The 15,876-nt window shown below is 38.4% G+C and overlaps 1 protein-coding gene across 1 annotated transcript; it reads right to left on the bottom strand.

The window, feature by feature from the left end:
• Nucleotides 1–759: 759 nt before the first annotated feature.
• GSG1L2 (GSG1 like 2) lies at nt 760–14,802 on the bottom strand. The gene is made up of 5 exons (XM_049813080.1): nt 14,403–14,802; nt 12,757–12,804; nt 10,216–10,368; nt 5,916–6,027; nt 760–1,030 (listed from the first exon to the last, which is right to left on the bottom strand). The coding sequence occupies exons 1-5, from the start codon at nt 14,710–14,712 to the stop codon at nt 775–777; spliced, it is 879 nt and encodes a 292-aa protein (XP_049669037.1). The 5' UTR covers nt 14,713–14,802; the 3' UTR covers nt 760–774.
• Between the last annotated feature and the right edge of the window lie 1,074 nt (nt 14,803–15,876).

Raw genomic sequence — 15,876 nt, forward strand, 5'->3', positions numbered from 1 at the left:
CAGAGTGGAGCAGCTGTGTATTCCTCATCTGTGAGGATCGCAATCACTTCTACTGTCCAATCTTTAATGTGATTGTAGATTATTCTTCATGTATAATAATCACAAATCAAATTTTGATTCTTTCTGATACTGTTATCAGAATGATACATAGAGAATTTCATAGGTGAGTTGTATGTTGTCTACAACCATGTATCTTCCAGATATCTGTTTGCCTTCCTAGCCATTTTAAATGAGTTGTATTTACATTGAAAGCCTCTTCCCTCTATTAGCCTTTCCTTCACAGCAAATCCTACCACTATGCATATGGCGAAATTCTTGAACTGTAAGCTGTAATACACAGATTTTCCTGGAGAGATTGTACTTTTAATAACAAACAAATTGTTCAAGCCATGCACTACATGTGGGCTGCCATATTTTCTGCCCTACTCTTTGTGGGTTTTGGTTTGGGGATTTTTTTACAGTCTTTTCTATAAAGAATTAGGGTGGAAATCCATAATGCTCTGAAATTCTAACATACTCACATACTTTATATTAGCATTAGAGACTGCTTAAAAATCAGACCAGTGGAGGACCTGTGTCATTGTCTTTTTCTGAACCAAGACACCTGAATCTACTTTTCCAATACTAAGACTTCCTTGAAACATCCATGGAAATATCATTTTTTTATTAAGAAAAATAACTAATGCTACACAAATATACATTTTTATTAATTAATACTGTTTCATTCTGATCTAGTACTATGATTTACAGAATGCCTTGGGTTACGATTCAAATTTACAGAACTGAAATAGTGGCCAGGTGACGCAAGCCTTTTATTGGGTGCGCAGGGTCGTCTGTACTGTTGTGAAAAGAGTTCACATACACATTGCAAGCTTTCTCTGGAGCTGTATGATCAGGAAACTTGTATTTAATCTTTAAACGCCTTTCCAGCATTTTTCTTTTGTGCTTGAATTCCAAAATAGTTTTTGTATATTTGTTAATAGTAGTGACAGCTGCAGCCATACAGCAAGCGAAGGAAGCCCATGCGAGGCTATAAACAAAAAGGTTTATCAGAAATTAGCAGAACATTTTCATATCCAGGTCCTTCAATTTTATTTTTGAAAATACTGCATACATATGATTGTATTAGTGTATATTAGGGAAAGAGGAGCATGGTGGGGAAGGAAGAAAGATTCTTAGTTAATGACCATCTATATACCTTACTTATGTAGTTGACGTCTACATATAGGTTATAATATTCATATTTAACCTTCTGGTTTAATGAAACCCTACCTTCAATTTCTCTGTTTATTCTAATTAAAGCTTAATATCAGAAGGAGGAACTATAAAAAAATGAGGATGCATAAAAAATTAAAAGGTGCAGTTATTGAGGCTACAAATCTCACAGGTGACACTAAGAAAAATTGTGCCAGTTATCCAAAAGGGTTAAAAAGAAAAGAGAAGGCACAATTAAATAGCTGACTAAAGCAGGCTCAGAGCACTGAAATGCATTCCTGAGAAAATACAGGTCATGACTAAAAAGAGAAAAGGACATAAACTCTGAAATGTTAGGAGTAAAACCATAAGAAGACAGAACTAAAAAATTATATTGAGGTACAATTAGCTAAAAATGTGTGAAAATTCCAGACTGCTGGGTGGATAATGCATGCTGGAGATGTAAAAGTAGCATGTAAAAATATGGCCACAGTGGAATGAATTGGAGTTCACAGTGGAGGAACTTACTCATCAGAGCTTTTCTTAACATGGCAAGGTCACAATTATCTGAAACATGCTTTGGTGGAGAAATCAGTTTAAGAAACTCCTGTTTATCTCTCCTCTGCCTCAGTGCTGTTTGTTCTCACATTTTTGCTGTAGTTCAACAAATTCATTTAGGTTTTTAAATAACTCCTCTTTTTTTTTTTTTTTTTTTTTTTTTTTTTGGCATTATTTTTAGCCAGGATTGGTTTCCAGGGTGATCAGACATCCAGATGTGTTGACAGAATTTGAGTGTGGTAGAGTATGACACATTGATGTGAAGGGCTCCTAGAAGCAGGAAGAAGGGGAGCAGCTTAAGCTATCTTTGCTCCTGAAGTCAGTCAAACTACACTCTGATTAACTCTCAAATGTGGGGAGCCACAGAAGAGCTCTTATAACAAAGCAATAGCAAGAATAGGGGAAAATCGCCAGAAGTAGATAGATTTACCTCCCCATGTGAATGGAGCATGAATGGGACAGCAGGCCTACTTATGGTGGTACATAACCTGTGGATGAAGCCAACCATGGTAGAGAAGAATTGAAGATTAAGCGTCTGGAATGAGATAGAAGTGGCAGGTCTGCAGTAGTCCTGACCCACGTAATGGGCACTTTTGGCTGAATAACTGAAGTACAGTAGCATTAGTAGACAAATTGATAGAACTGATATTATGAAGCACAGCTTTTGTTGAAGGTGCTTTTCATAATCCATCTGTTGAAGCCCTTTGAAGGACTTGATGACATAAGAGTAAGAAACTGATTTCAAGAAAGCTTCTATAAAGGCTTCTTAGCAAAGACTGAAAGAATTTAATCTCTCATGAGCAGATTCTCTTGTAGACCAATACTGTGTTAAAAGAGAAAAAACAAAGGACAGAAATAAATGGTTTCCTTTGACAATACAAGAAAGATAACAGTGTGATTCTTCAAAGTTTTTGCCAGAAATTTTGCTTTTCCATAAACAATTTAGAAAAAACGGGGAGTCCCCCATCTGACTAGTGACAACTTGAGGAAGGAAGTGAGCAAAGTCTTGCCATTGAGAGAGCCAGATGATAAAGGGCAGTTTGGCTGCAGTGGAAATTCAACTTCAGGAAGGAGAGGATTTGATTTGAATTCTGCCCAGAGGCAAATGGCAAAAGGAGAAATCAAACAGGTCAACTCAACAAGGAAGCAAACTAAAGCAACCAGTCATTCACCTGCATAAAAGAAATGCTAGTAGAAGCTCAGCTGGATTATGGGTTTTCCTTTAACTGCATGGAGTATCCCATATGAGGTGTCTCATGGGCATTTAGTACAGGGCAGGTCTTTAGAGAGAAAATGTTGTCTCCTGATGTGAGAATGCCTCAATCTGAGAAACACAAGGAGTGAGACGTTCACCAATCATAGAAACATCTTTCAACCTCCAGGAAAACTGCTGAAGAAAAGAGAAATATGGAGGGATTTACTGAGGAGATGTTCAGGGATATCACAGAGTGACTCTACCCATCATAAGCAATTCCAGCACTGAAAAGGAAGAATAAAGGTCTTAATGCTTCCTGGACCAGGTGGAAGAACCCTGGCCACAGCAGCTGGATGCAAGGACAGAGGGGGAAATGTGGCAAGTAGAAGATCCATGACAGACGCTCAGTAGTTCTTGCAGGAATAGCTGCCCTACTAGGTCTGGTGACTGCGATGAAAAGCTGCTGCCATGGGCCCAATTCTTTGTTTTCTTTGGCTGCTAAGGAGACAATTATAAGTCCCCATGAAAAGGTAGCAGAGTCTTTGCCTGTGCCTCTGCCTGCCTATGCCCCTGTCATGGTCTTGGTGACATTGTTGGCCACAAGTGGGTGCTGAGGTAATTAGAAAGGGAGTATCAGTTATAACAATTAATGTCCCTTTCTTGGCATCTGTTCTTTTTCCTCTTATAAAAGACACATAGCTTCAGCATCCTTCCTCTTTTACCATCAGACATCACATGCAGGCAATGGGAAGGCAGCTAAGAGACGCTGAAATTAGGTTTTATACAAAAGGAAGGGAGGTGCAAATATAGGTTACCAGAAGAAAGACAACATTATATATGAAAGGAGATTAGAGGAAAGAAACAAAGGGAGGCAGATGGGAGGAGAGGGTGAGGCACCTGTGTGCATGGCTTGCTTTATTTTTAGATTACTGTCAAACTGGGAGACATAGCTGCCATTTAGGCTGAGAAAAGGAAAGAAGAAAGTGAATCTTGAAAGAAAAATGGAGCATACAATTGTTTAGAAAAAGGCACCACACAAACCACCCTCCCCAATATCTTCCTGCATGCAGGCACTGATAGCTTGGAAAGTCTTGTATTGGTACAAGCATTTCTTTGGGCATTTAGTGGCCCAGGCTGCACTGAATTGTTAGAGGGCAGCCATGAAATCCTCAATTCCTGAGTGCATGCCATATGGTGAAAGTTCAGGTGCTCAGGAGAAGGCTAGCTGTAGTGGCAGCAGTGATGACATCTGTAATGAACATGATGACAGCGGCGGTAGTGGCGTCAATGGAGTTGTGTCAGTAATAGCAATGGTGACAGTGATTTGGGTGTTTTTCTTCTCCTCCCAGTGGGATGGAAAGGACGGAACAGACTCCTCAGTACCAGTTTTCTGTTTCCACTCCCATAGGAAGAGGGAAGTAACAAAGGAACACTCCCCCTCTTTTCCACTGACCACTCTTCTTACTGATTTTAGAGTAAAAACACGCCTAATCTAATTCACGAAAGAAATGGGGAAACCTCCCAGAAATATGATCAGAGCCCCAAACCAGGGAAACAAAATTATTATTGCAAGAACAAACCCAAGAATGAATGGAAACAGTGAGAGTCAAAGACGCAAAAAGTGTCTAAGTCTGAAAGGAGGGAAGAAGGCACTGTTTGAGGATCCTGCACAGCTCCTGTGATACCTGTTAAGGGTATCCAAGTAGCCCTTGGACATTGTTCAGGGTGTTGTCTGGATACTTGGTATTGGACCTTCTCAGACCAGTTCTTCCTGACAGAAGGGGAATCACCCTTTCCACTTTGAGCAAGTGGACCACATCATCTGCTGGACAAACAGGATAAGATACACCATTTGTCATGATTTAGCTAATCTTCAGCTTGGGAGTACTGACCAGGCCCATCCTTCAGTGCTCTGAAAGCACTAGAAAAACATCTCCATTTATACACATATAACAATAGCTTCAAACATACTGCAACTGCTTGGGAAACAGGCTCCTGGAAAGATGCAGAGCAATGTACAGTGACCTTCAAATGAGATTTGAGTTATTAGAAAGGTGAAAAGTAACAGAAAAAAAGACAGAAGAAACCCTTATTTCACTGCAAAAGTCCCTAGTAAGTCTGCATTGTAAAGGCTGCATACAGCTATAAGCTCTTGTTCAATAACGGTACAATAAAAGTAGAAAGAGCAACAAGAATGAGTGACAATGAGCTGTGATCTCTGCTGTCAGAGCACATATGAAGGAGACAAACAACCTGAGCTCTGCTCTACTGACCCAAAATATTGGTCCTGACTGACTTTTGATTTAACCCAATACAGCTGTTCCTACACTTTTTCCCAGTCACAGTTGTGGAAATAGCAGTTTCCAACACCTGAACGTTCAAATTCTTGCTATTGATCAGACTTGATGGATTCTCAAAGACACCTCTCTATAGCAAAAATCCTCTGAACAGCCCATTTTCTTAATAAATTCACTAGATCTCCTCAGAGGATATGTTGCAATTATTTACAGGGCCAAAATAATGTGATTTTATCTAAGCCTATTTTCAAAAATTTGAATCATCTTGTCTGAAATGTTCCAAATACCTGAAGCATATATCTGATAAGGAAAAATTCAGCCTAAATGGCTAAAGCTGGAAGAGTTTTAAACAACTTATGTAAGGCACTTGTCCTGGGAGATGAGGGTGCTAAATCTGGGTCTGATGTGTATGGAGAAGAACCTCTGCTTTGTGCAGAGCAGTTGGAGGTCTCTGTACTGACTAAAGGATGGCAAATGCAAACCTCACAAGTTTATACATTCTATGCAATAATCTGACAACTGAACTTGGAGAAAAACAGCTGGTTACTGAACTGCATCCCCAGGAGTGAAATAAGGTAGACCCATTCCTTATAAATTAGGTACATATTCCTTGAACATAGGGTGAAGTGACTGAAATGTAATGGAAGAACCAAACATAAACCAATAGGTACCAATAGGACCAGCCATAATCCCATGTGTGAGGTCTCCAGTCTTCAGGACCAAGATTTACAGTCATTTGAAATACAGTTGTGTACATCATGTGAGCAACCATGCCCAGAAGACCTAAAAAATAAAATATCATAATAACATTAGAGAATGTAAATTGAGGACATTTTTCTTTGTCACCTTTTTGCAGTTGTCCCTTGACTTCATGAAGAATATTTTATGAAGTATCTAAGCTCCATAAATCACTCAAAAATACTGGACATCATAATCTAAATGTATTTATGTGTCATGTTTTTGCCAATACAATCACTAGTAACAGTCCCTTGACACCTACTCTGTGTGCTAGAGGAATCTAGGGGAGCAATGGGACATGTAGCCCATAGATTTTAAAAGGCAACAAGTTGATTGGCTCTCATCCTCTGAAAACTTCTTAGTAATTCAGCCTTGAGGAGGGATCTGCCATCACAACAAAGTATCGCTCAGTTGCATTGCTCAGGACACATTTCCCACAGTTTCCGATCATTCAGTGGAAAGATTTTTCAAAGATGTGCAGTCATATGCCCTTTCCCAGTGCCTCAAATGCAGCCAGATTTATCAAAGTTATGTAGGTGAGTGAAAAAGTGAACAAACACTTAATGGCCAGTAAAAAGCACTGAAAGTCTAGTTTATGAAAGGGGCTTATATTTAATAATTTAATTTTCAAAATTACTACTAGGCATCTGCTTAAACCTAAGGGTATCTGTTTTTCCTTAGCATTTTATCTTCCAGTAGTGAACTTCCCTGTGAACATCTATGTTTTTGTTTCCAGCTTCATTTACAAATCCCTCAATACCCTTGCAGTATCAACTATCCCACTGCCTAAAACATGTTAGCTTCTCAGAGCAGATGGTCCCCACCAAATTCACAAGACCCAATTTGTTAGGTTTTCCTAAAGTAGGTCTGTTTCATGAATTCTTAAAAAACTAGCTAGCTAGCACGCAGTATCTCAGTCTAGGACACATGCCTTTGGGCATAACAAGGCAGTGCTGGCAATGACCTGGCTTCAGTAATCACTGGGAAATGGTCTTTCCTGAAATACTGTTATTGTCTGAAACACCATCAACAGGCAATTAGGAGAGTGCTTTTATGTGTCACAGAGCCAAGAGGCTTCAGGCTGTGAAACACAGCATTCGGTGGTTAGCTAGCACCCTGACAGCACATTCCTTAATAAACTCTTTGGAGAAAGTTGTTTGACTGTCAATGTGGCTATTAGAGAACAGAGACCAGTTGTCCATCTCTTCACCAGAGATGTGATATGTCATAGCCATTTTTGAGTTACATGAATGTCTGTCCTGAATCCTCCAGTCTGGCTGCCTAGAAATGCATATAACTGGAGCGTGAACATGAGCTCCTATGCTGGAGCTCTCAGCTCTTGTACAAGGATTAAATTCTGAGCCAGGCTCAACATTTCAGCTGTGGCATCAGGGCAGTTTGGTGCCTGAGAAATGGTGAAAATTTAACTAATTAGATAAAAGGCAAGCATATTCATATATGGGTGCCTGTCAATGTTCATTTTCATTAAAGGCCACTGAGGGCTACAGGACAGTGGTATCAATGTGTATTTCACAGCCATGGAGTCAACCAGCAGTGCATATGTATTTAAGAGAAAAGCCTCACAAATTAGAATAATAATTTCTGTAAAGTCAGGAGCTGCATGTGGGACATTATAAACCTACATACCTATGGTCAGAAAAATTCACATGGAGATTCTTCTTCTAAATCACCATGTTCTGCACAAGTCATAACATACATTTTAGGATTTTATTCAGTCTGAGCTAAAGACTGAGAGAACTGAGAAACCGAACACTAGCTTTAATGTGGTTTTTTTTAATGGTTAAATACTGTAACAGTGGGGGTTTTTTTAATTGTGTGTTTCCAATATAGCTAGAATTATGCAGCTACTGTTTCCAGTAGCTGAATTTTAATTTGCATTTTTCTGTTAGAATCGAGACCATGTTTGTACAGAAATTGCATCTTCATTACAGATTAGGGCAACTAGATTTGGTTTATATCTACAAAGGATTTATACATAAGTTTAACAGCTAGGACAGATGCTCTTCCACTTTTTAATATTTCAATAAATTTTACTAGTGGAAGTAAACAGAATGTCCAGAAAAAGCCTGCTGCTTACTGTGTAAGCCTCCTTAATACTGTACATGCCAAAACCAAAAAGAATATTAATAAAAGTGAATATTTATGATTATCGGGAGAGGGGAAAGCTGCTAGTAGTGGGCAAGAATGCCTAAAGAGTTGAATGAATTTCACTACTCTTTCTTTGGAAATAGACATGACAGTGGATCATGAGGTTTGGTGAGATACAGTAGAAATGGGGCTTTTTTTTGAGCAGTTAGTAGAACTGGTGGTAATAGAGATTTTTAACTAATTGGACATCTTTGAAGAAAGTCATTCAGAATAAAGGAGATATTCCAGCAGGTTCTCAGAATTCATAGGCAGCAGAGTTTGGGGACTGCTCTCTGGACTACAGGGAGCTGAGATAGCAATCTTCAAATGTGTAAAATTTAACTGCAAAGAGAAAGAAATCATCTACTCTCTGTTGCAGATGGGTATCCTAAAAGAAATGCTGTAAACAATTACAGCACCCAGGGCTTTAGATTAGACATGAAGAAAATCTTTAGAATGGTATGAATTGGATTACATTTCCTAAGAAGGTGACAGAAACTTTAGTACCAAAGAGGGACCATTGATTTGTTGTTGTTGTTGTTGGGGGCTTGGGGATTTTTTTAAGATGGAGCTAGACAAATATCTGTCAGGAAAGGTTTAGGAGAGTTGGGTCTAATTCAGGGTGGAGTGATGGGTCCCTAGAAGTTTTATATTTCAATAAAATTAAGCAAAACTGGAGTGTTTCAGAAGTCATCATCTGGAATATAAAGCTAAAGTCCTTGGAGGTTCAGCCTGGTGTCCACATTTAGTACTGGCCTCCAGGAAGATTGTACAGAAACCGGGCTAGAGAAAGACTAAAGCAACAAGAGTGATCAAAGGTCTTAGAAATACAGGTGGTGAAGTCATATGACATGATTCTCAGTCATTTCTTTTGGAGGAGATGAAGAAGAGATGTGATAATTGACTTCAACTATGCAAAGTCTTCTGCAGAAAGGAAGAAAATGATTTCTTCCCCATTATCATGGTCAGACATTTAATAAACTTGATTTATTTAGCTAACAAAAATGAGATTGGCAAATTAATTATATGTGTGATTATCTTTAAGAGGAAAAAGTGCCATAAAAGATCTTTAATTCATGAAGAAAGGCACAACAATCACAAATGCGTGAGTACTAAATCCAGAAACATTAGGATTAGGATGAAAGTCCAGAATTTGGACACAGAAAGACAATCTTGAGATTAATTCTTTGCCATCTGCCAGGTGTTTGACTTGCAGTTAGATGGCATTCTAAAAGAGATGCTTTCACTAAGTATAAGTCACTTTGGGCTCTGGACAGTCCTAACCAATATGAAGCACAGTGGCATGTGTTCCACAAGAAATTATAATAAATAAACAGTATGATTGCTTCTGGCTCTAAACCTAATAACTCTATGAAACATTGTTCATGTTGTCCCTAATTGCTGTTTTTACTGCAACATTCCTCAGTAACAATTCTATAATATAGACAAAATCACAGAATACTTCAGGCTGTAAGACACCTTCAGAAGTCTCTGGTCCAACCTCCTCCTGCTCAGCACACAGTCAATACTGAATTCAGACCAGATTCCTCAGACTGGACTAGGGATACTCTGAAGTTTCTTCCAAACTGAATTTGCCTAGGATCCTATGATTAAATAGTGCTGGATTAAGAAGTAATATGCAGAAAATGAAAGACAATTTTGATGACAATTCTGTACTAACAATTATCCAATTACATTTTATTCCCTCTTAAAAGTGCTATTTTAATTCAGCTATTCCTAATTTTATACTTAGCATGTTAGAAATTAAAAAATCAAGTTATTTGGAAGAGTATGTTACTTTTTTATCTTTGAAAACCAACCTCACAATGACATTTAAAATTATAAAACTAAAATAATGAAATTAAAAATAGCAAAAACTATAAATATAAAATATAAAAATAATCACATTGAGAATTAATTTATTGAAAATAAATTTTACATAAAAAAATTGCTGCATCTTGTCTTGTTAGTGTCTCCATAGGTATTGTAATAGTTTTGAAACTTAGGCACTGTTATTAATTTTCAGGTGGAAGTCTATCAATGTTGCATTTTCTGAATGTAATAAATCGAGATCCTTAACTGTACCTGCTAATACGGTGACTACTGCAGAAAAGGCGTTTATCTTTAGCCCATCAATGACAGTACTGTAGTAGCACATTTCTACTGACATAAGAATGGCTCCAGTCAGAAGCAAAATGATGTAGAGAAGCTCTGCTACAATAGACAGCCATAAAACCCCTGGAAAACCAAATCAATAGCACTGATATTATAAGCAGTCATTTAGTATTTTCACTGTTTCTTTCTTATTCATTTATATTTTTTACGCAACATTAAGCAAATGCTCAAAGGATGTGAGGATGTGATTATAACATCTATAGGAAGACTTCAAGGTAAATGGACACCCTAAATTATAATTCCCTCAACTAATTTGGCCATTTAGTGGAAGAGCGCTTGCATGTTTTTGCTATACACTTAAAAAGCTTACAGTACAAGGTGGAGCAGAATGGTTTTATACTCAGTAACACTAAAATTACTATGAACCAAAGTTAATATAAAAAGAAGAATTACTAACCAATTATCTAGTTGTTGACATCACGGTTGCTGAGTCCAGAGAGAAGTGTACCAAAACAGAAGACCATGTTACCCAGTTAACAAACTGCAAGGCCATGCACACAGCCACGTGACCTGAGGATGCAGTCATTAAATAAAATCTTCCCCATGGACTTAATTTTCCACCAAACAGGATCTTGATTTTTTGGACAGAGAAGCCTTCATGAGCCCAAACACCCTCCAGGTTTCACTGAGATTCATTTCTCTGGTTATCTACTAATTCATCTCTTTCTGGATATCTGTTAATTACATCTTACACAAGAAGTTAACCTTCCCATTAAAGTTTCTCAGCCTGCTGTTTTACTATTAGCATGCTAATGTCCCACAGTCAGGAGCAGGAGGTCTTCTTATGTCTGGATAACAGCAAGAACTGGACAGCAACCTTCCCAAACCTTTTTTAAAAAAAAGTGTGTCCTGAGACACCTGGTTGCACATTCAAATAGTGATTTCACGTGAAGGTATATACTAACAATCATAACTTACAAATAGAAATACTGCTAAGACACGTCATTGATTACTAAACACTACATATAACAGTAAACAATGTTTATGTGGTAAACAACCCCTACAGCAGGCTCTGACAGTGTCTGTGGGACTTGTCTGATTCAAAGGCCATTTAGACATTAAATTCTTGGTCCAGGCAATGTGTGGGGCTTCCTGGGCAAAGTTTATTTCTCTAGCAAATCTTCGTCTCAGTAAAATATTCTGGTTTTGCGCAGCAACTCCAGATGTTACATTGTCCAACAGTATTGGCTGCTCCAGCTATCAGAGCTTGCATCTTACATATGCACTGAACAACTGTGATAATGCTTGTGTATGATGCCTAGGAATGATAAATTTGGGAGAGGTGAGCCTGACACATCCTGAGTTTTGTGCACATAGCAGCCGTATGTATGTGCAGAACACAAACTCGCTCATCTGTGCAGGGCAGGAGTCTATTTCCACACAGGATTTTGCTACTCAGGGATAGCTTCCCATGGTGGTTATCAGGTCCCTAGATGCTGTCTTAGCTGTCTTGATCTGACCTGCAGGTGTCTGTGGCATTTGCTGATGCTGTTCACAGAGTTAGTTTCAGCACTATGTCCACCAGTGGTTTCACAGGTGAGGAGCACTCAGGGCAGGGCCCATAATCCACCTTTCTTTTCTGAGGACTGTGTCTGTGTGACTAAGAACCACATCTCATTTATATTCTTTTCTCTTGCTATACAAATCTTGAATTACTTCTGCACAGTGACAAGCTGCAATAGAGGGCAGGAGGACTGGCCTTCAGATACTAAGTCTTTCTTCTTCCCCAAGGGGCTGAAATTGCATATCCAGGAAAGTACTCCAGTCCCAGTATCCTGGACAGGCAATTTCAATGCCCTGGGGATGAAGGAAGACTTTTTCTTCCTGAATTAGCCACTTGGAAAGTGATTCGTCTAACCATATCAGTAATAGAGTTTACATCGGAGCGGGGGTACTTAACAGCATCTGCAGGCATGTTCTATAGGAATGTGAACCATTCTTTGAAAGAAAGAGGGCAACTCTCTGCTTTCAGGAGAATGGAAATGCCTCCTTACAGCTCTGCGTAAGGTACAGGGAGGGGATTCAGACTGCCATCAATATTGGGTTGGTCCACAACACATCTCCCCCAAGTCCCCTCAGCATACTGCCTACCCTTGTTCACATGCTGCCTGTCCCTCTACCCTCTCCCGGCCACATGGTGCAAGCCACAAAATTCCTGACTGTGAATATGGAGGTATAAGGAGAGAGGGAGCAAAAACTTACAGATCTTGACTTCCAGCACCCATATTCAAAGTAATTTTAAAAACCATTTGTATTCAAATGAAGTGTTTTCAAAAGACATAGATTCATATTTTAAGTCATGTGGACTTCATTTGGAAGTTGAAAAACTAAATAAAGGACAAAAACCTGTGTGGGATTAAAGCAAGCATTCTTGATATCAAAATACAGAAAATTTATACTGGTAAATGATCAGGGAAGTTTTATCTACACAAACAAAATATGCATAACTACCTCGATCAGCAGCTGGAGTCAGACCGATGAAGCTTCTACATTTCTCACCTTAAAAAAAAAAAAATTACTTTAAAATAAAATTCAGGATTATTTTGTATTCTGTAACGATCTAAAGAAAGAGATTACTAGAAAGAAGAAAATGCAAAATCTATCAAAAAGGCGCAAACTGAGATGATCAGGAGCAACTGTTTCTGATGTATGTTTGTACACACAGAGTCCCTGGTACATGAACCTACTCCTGGGACTTAGCCAGAGAATCCTTCCAGACTTTTTCAAGGCAGAACCAGAGTCTGGGAGATTTAGAGAAAGGCTATGAATTGATTTCCAAAAGGTTGTAGCTGTGAAAGCCAGAATGGGAAAACAATCAATTCCTTTGAAAGACTGGCAGCCTGTATACTATCTTCCCTATGAAGGAAGATCTTTTCACCTTACAGCAACAAGGCTGGTGCTCACACAAATTTCTTCTAAGCTTGATTACAGTTTCTTTCTGTAAGCTTTGATTTTCAAACCCATGTGAACTCCTGACCCCCACACAGATGCTGTGAACAAAGCTCTTGGAATTAATTCTGCTCTGCTCTGAAAATACAGGGTGGGGTTTCTTCAGCTACTAACTGCACCAAGTTGGAAAACAAGAACTGCCATAGCAGATGCACAAATTAAGCAACCCCGGTATCCATAGCAATCACCACCTGAAAGATGTCTTTTGGACATGTATTTTGCTCTCATCTTCAACATTCATCCCCTTGCAATTGCATAATTTACAAGACCTTCTGGTAGAACTGGACTTTCAGGGCAGGTGACTGCAAAAACCTTTGCATTTTGTAGCACAGATGACAGCTGATTTGATTTCTCTGAAGTTTTGTTCTAGTTGTCATTTGTAAACTGATCAGGACAATAAGGGGAAAAACTTAGTTTTGATCTGGATTTACAATTAATGCCCTATTTCTTGAACCAGCTAAGCAATTCCTTTATACAAACATCCAAAATTAACCAGAAGCTTTCTTTAATGGTAAGCTAATTTCATTCTACTGACATTTACATACTCAAGAGTGAAACTAAAATTAAATGCCACCACTCATGACTAGTAAGTCTCCAAATTATGTTTTAGCAGGGTGAAACTAATCTTCTGCTTTGATTTATGAAAGGTGACATCACAGTAAGAAAGCAGAAATACCTGTGCTTAAGAGGAAATCCGTTAAATAACTTAGATCTCACAGATTTAATTACTTAAACGATTTTTAAAACAAAAAAAATCACATTGGGCTTTTTATGTTGCCGTAGGGGATCATAAGTAATCATAAGGCAAATATGGGCATTTTTCCCTAAGGGACTAAAACCATCAGAAAAATAAAACACTTTCTTGTTAAAGTAACTTAACTTGCTGCTCTGGTTAGAAGAATAAAAACCACCCTTCGTCTGTACTACAATCTATCACTCTAAAGTTCTTTGTAGAATTTATTAGGATTTTTTGTAGGAATTGACTAGATATTACCCTCTAAGGTCCCCCTTCCCAGAAAGAGCAATTTTTTAAGGATACTTTTCCTTTAAAATGCATACATGATATTGCAGCAAAGAAGAAAATGACACCAAATAAGTAGGAAGAACCCTAATTAATTTTGTAAGTAAATTTACATGGTTTTACTCACCTTCTTCATCTATAATTTCTTCACAGGAATACCAAATCCCAGCATGAAACTTTCGGTCAATGAACTTGTCATCTCCTGTCTCCCAGATATACTGCACAGCATTGCTGTTGCTGGCATCAGGACTATTAAAGCGGATGCAGTGTTCCCCTTTGCTCTGTCCTGTACAGAAAGGTTTGGCAACTTTTCTTGTCCCTTCACACCAGTAACTGCTACTGAATGCTGTAATAGAGAAGACTAAAGAAAGAAAACTGAGAGAAAATGCTGCTGAGGCTCTCTGCCGTCTGTCTGCAGCTGGAACTGAAACTGGCATCCTCCAGGACTGCACTATCAATTATTCTAGAAACAACCTTTTACAAAACTATGTATATATCTTCCTGGTGAATCACCTGCCTGTATTTACCATCCCCTTCTTCATTCTTCCCAGAAAATTGTACCAGCTTAGTAGTTAAGACAGAAAGCAGAGATATGGGCATGACCAGAAATCATGTGGCAGTAGAGATTAAGAATATAGGACAGTGTTGTTTGGCAGCAATGTTTTGTGAAAGAAATATGAGGAGGTGGGACAATAAATTACAGTTTGCCCCATGAATCACAGGAGTAAAGATACATGGAACACAAAAGCATTAGAAGTACCCCACTATGAGATCAGAAAAGTTTTATTTCTACAAACAAAATATGCATATTTACCTTGATCAGCAGTTGGAGTCAGACTGATGGAACTTCTCCTTTCTCAACTAAGAAATAAACAAAAACTTGCAGTTCCAAATGCTCCTGTTACACTGAACACTGATTAAATCAAATACAGTTGTGAATCTTACTATAAAGAAATTCTTAGGATAAAACCAGTTGCTAAATTAGAGTATTTCACAGCATTACAGCACTTCCCAAGACCACTGGGAAGGTGATTGCATCTGTTTGAAATTCCACCAGTGACAAATGAAAGCTGTAAGTTACATGACACTGCTATTGATGAGCTTCTGAGCACCATGCAGTCTGCCTCCATGAAGAAATATGAGAAGTCTTGCCCAAGTTGGGTGAAACAATAGAGAAAAAGCTGAATTATCTTAATTTGGTCTGTCCATCTGTTCTCTCTGTGAAATAGCATTTTTTTTTCCTTCCTTTAAGAAACATTTCCCACCTTGACATGTTATATATGTTGCTTTTTCTGCTTGTTTGATAATGCAAGTAAGTGATGCAAAGAACCAGAAGGAGCAGAAGTGTTAGTAAATGACTGCTTCATTTTACAATTGTAAGGTCAAAACACATGCCCTAAGGGAGACTGATACCACAGGACAGACACTGAAGTCACATATATCTTTTAATGAAAATCATTCTGATTTTTAAGACAAATCTCTACCCAGAAGATATCAGGGTTGGAGAAGCCAAGGTTGTGGCTAGACAAGTCCCAGCATAAAACTCAAAGAAACAGGATAAATGCCTGCTTTAGACTGTTAGGAAGATCTCAGCTTGAAGA

The sequence above is a fragment of the Accipiter gentilis genome, chromosome 10 (assembly GCF_929443795.1).
Source record: "Accipiter gentilis chromosome 10, bAccGen1.1, whole genome shotgun sequence".
NCBI classification, from domain to species: domain Eukaryota; kingdom Metazoa; phylum Chordata; class Aves; order Accipitriformes; family Accipitridae; genus Astur; species Astur gentilis.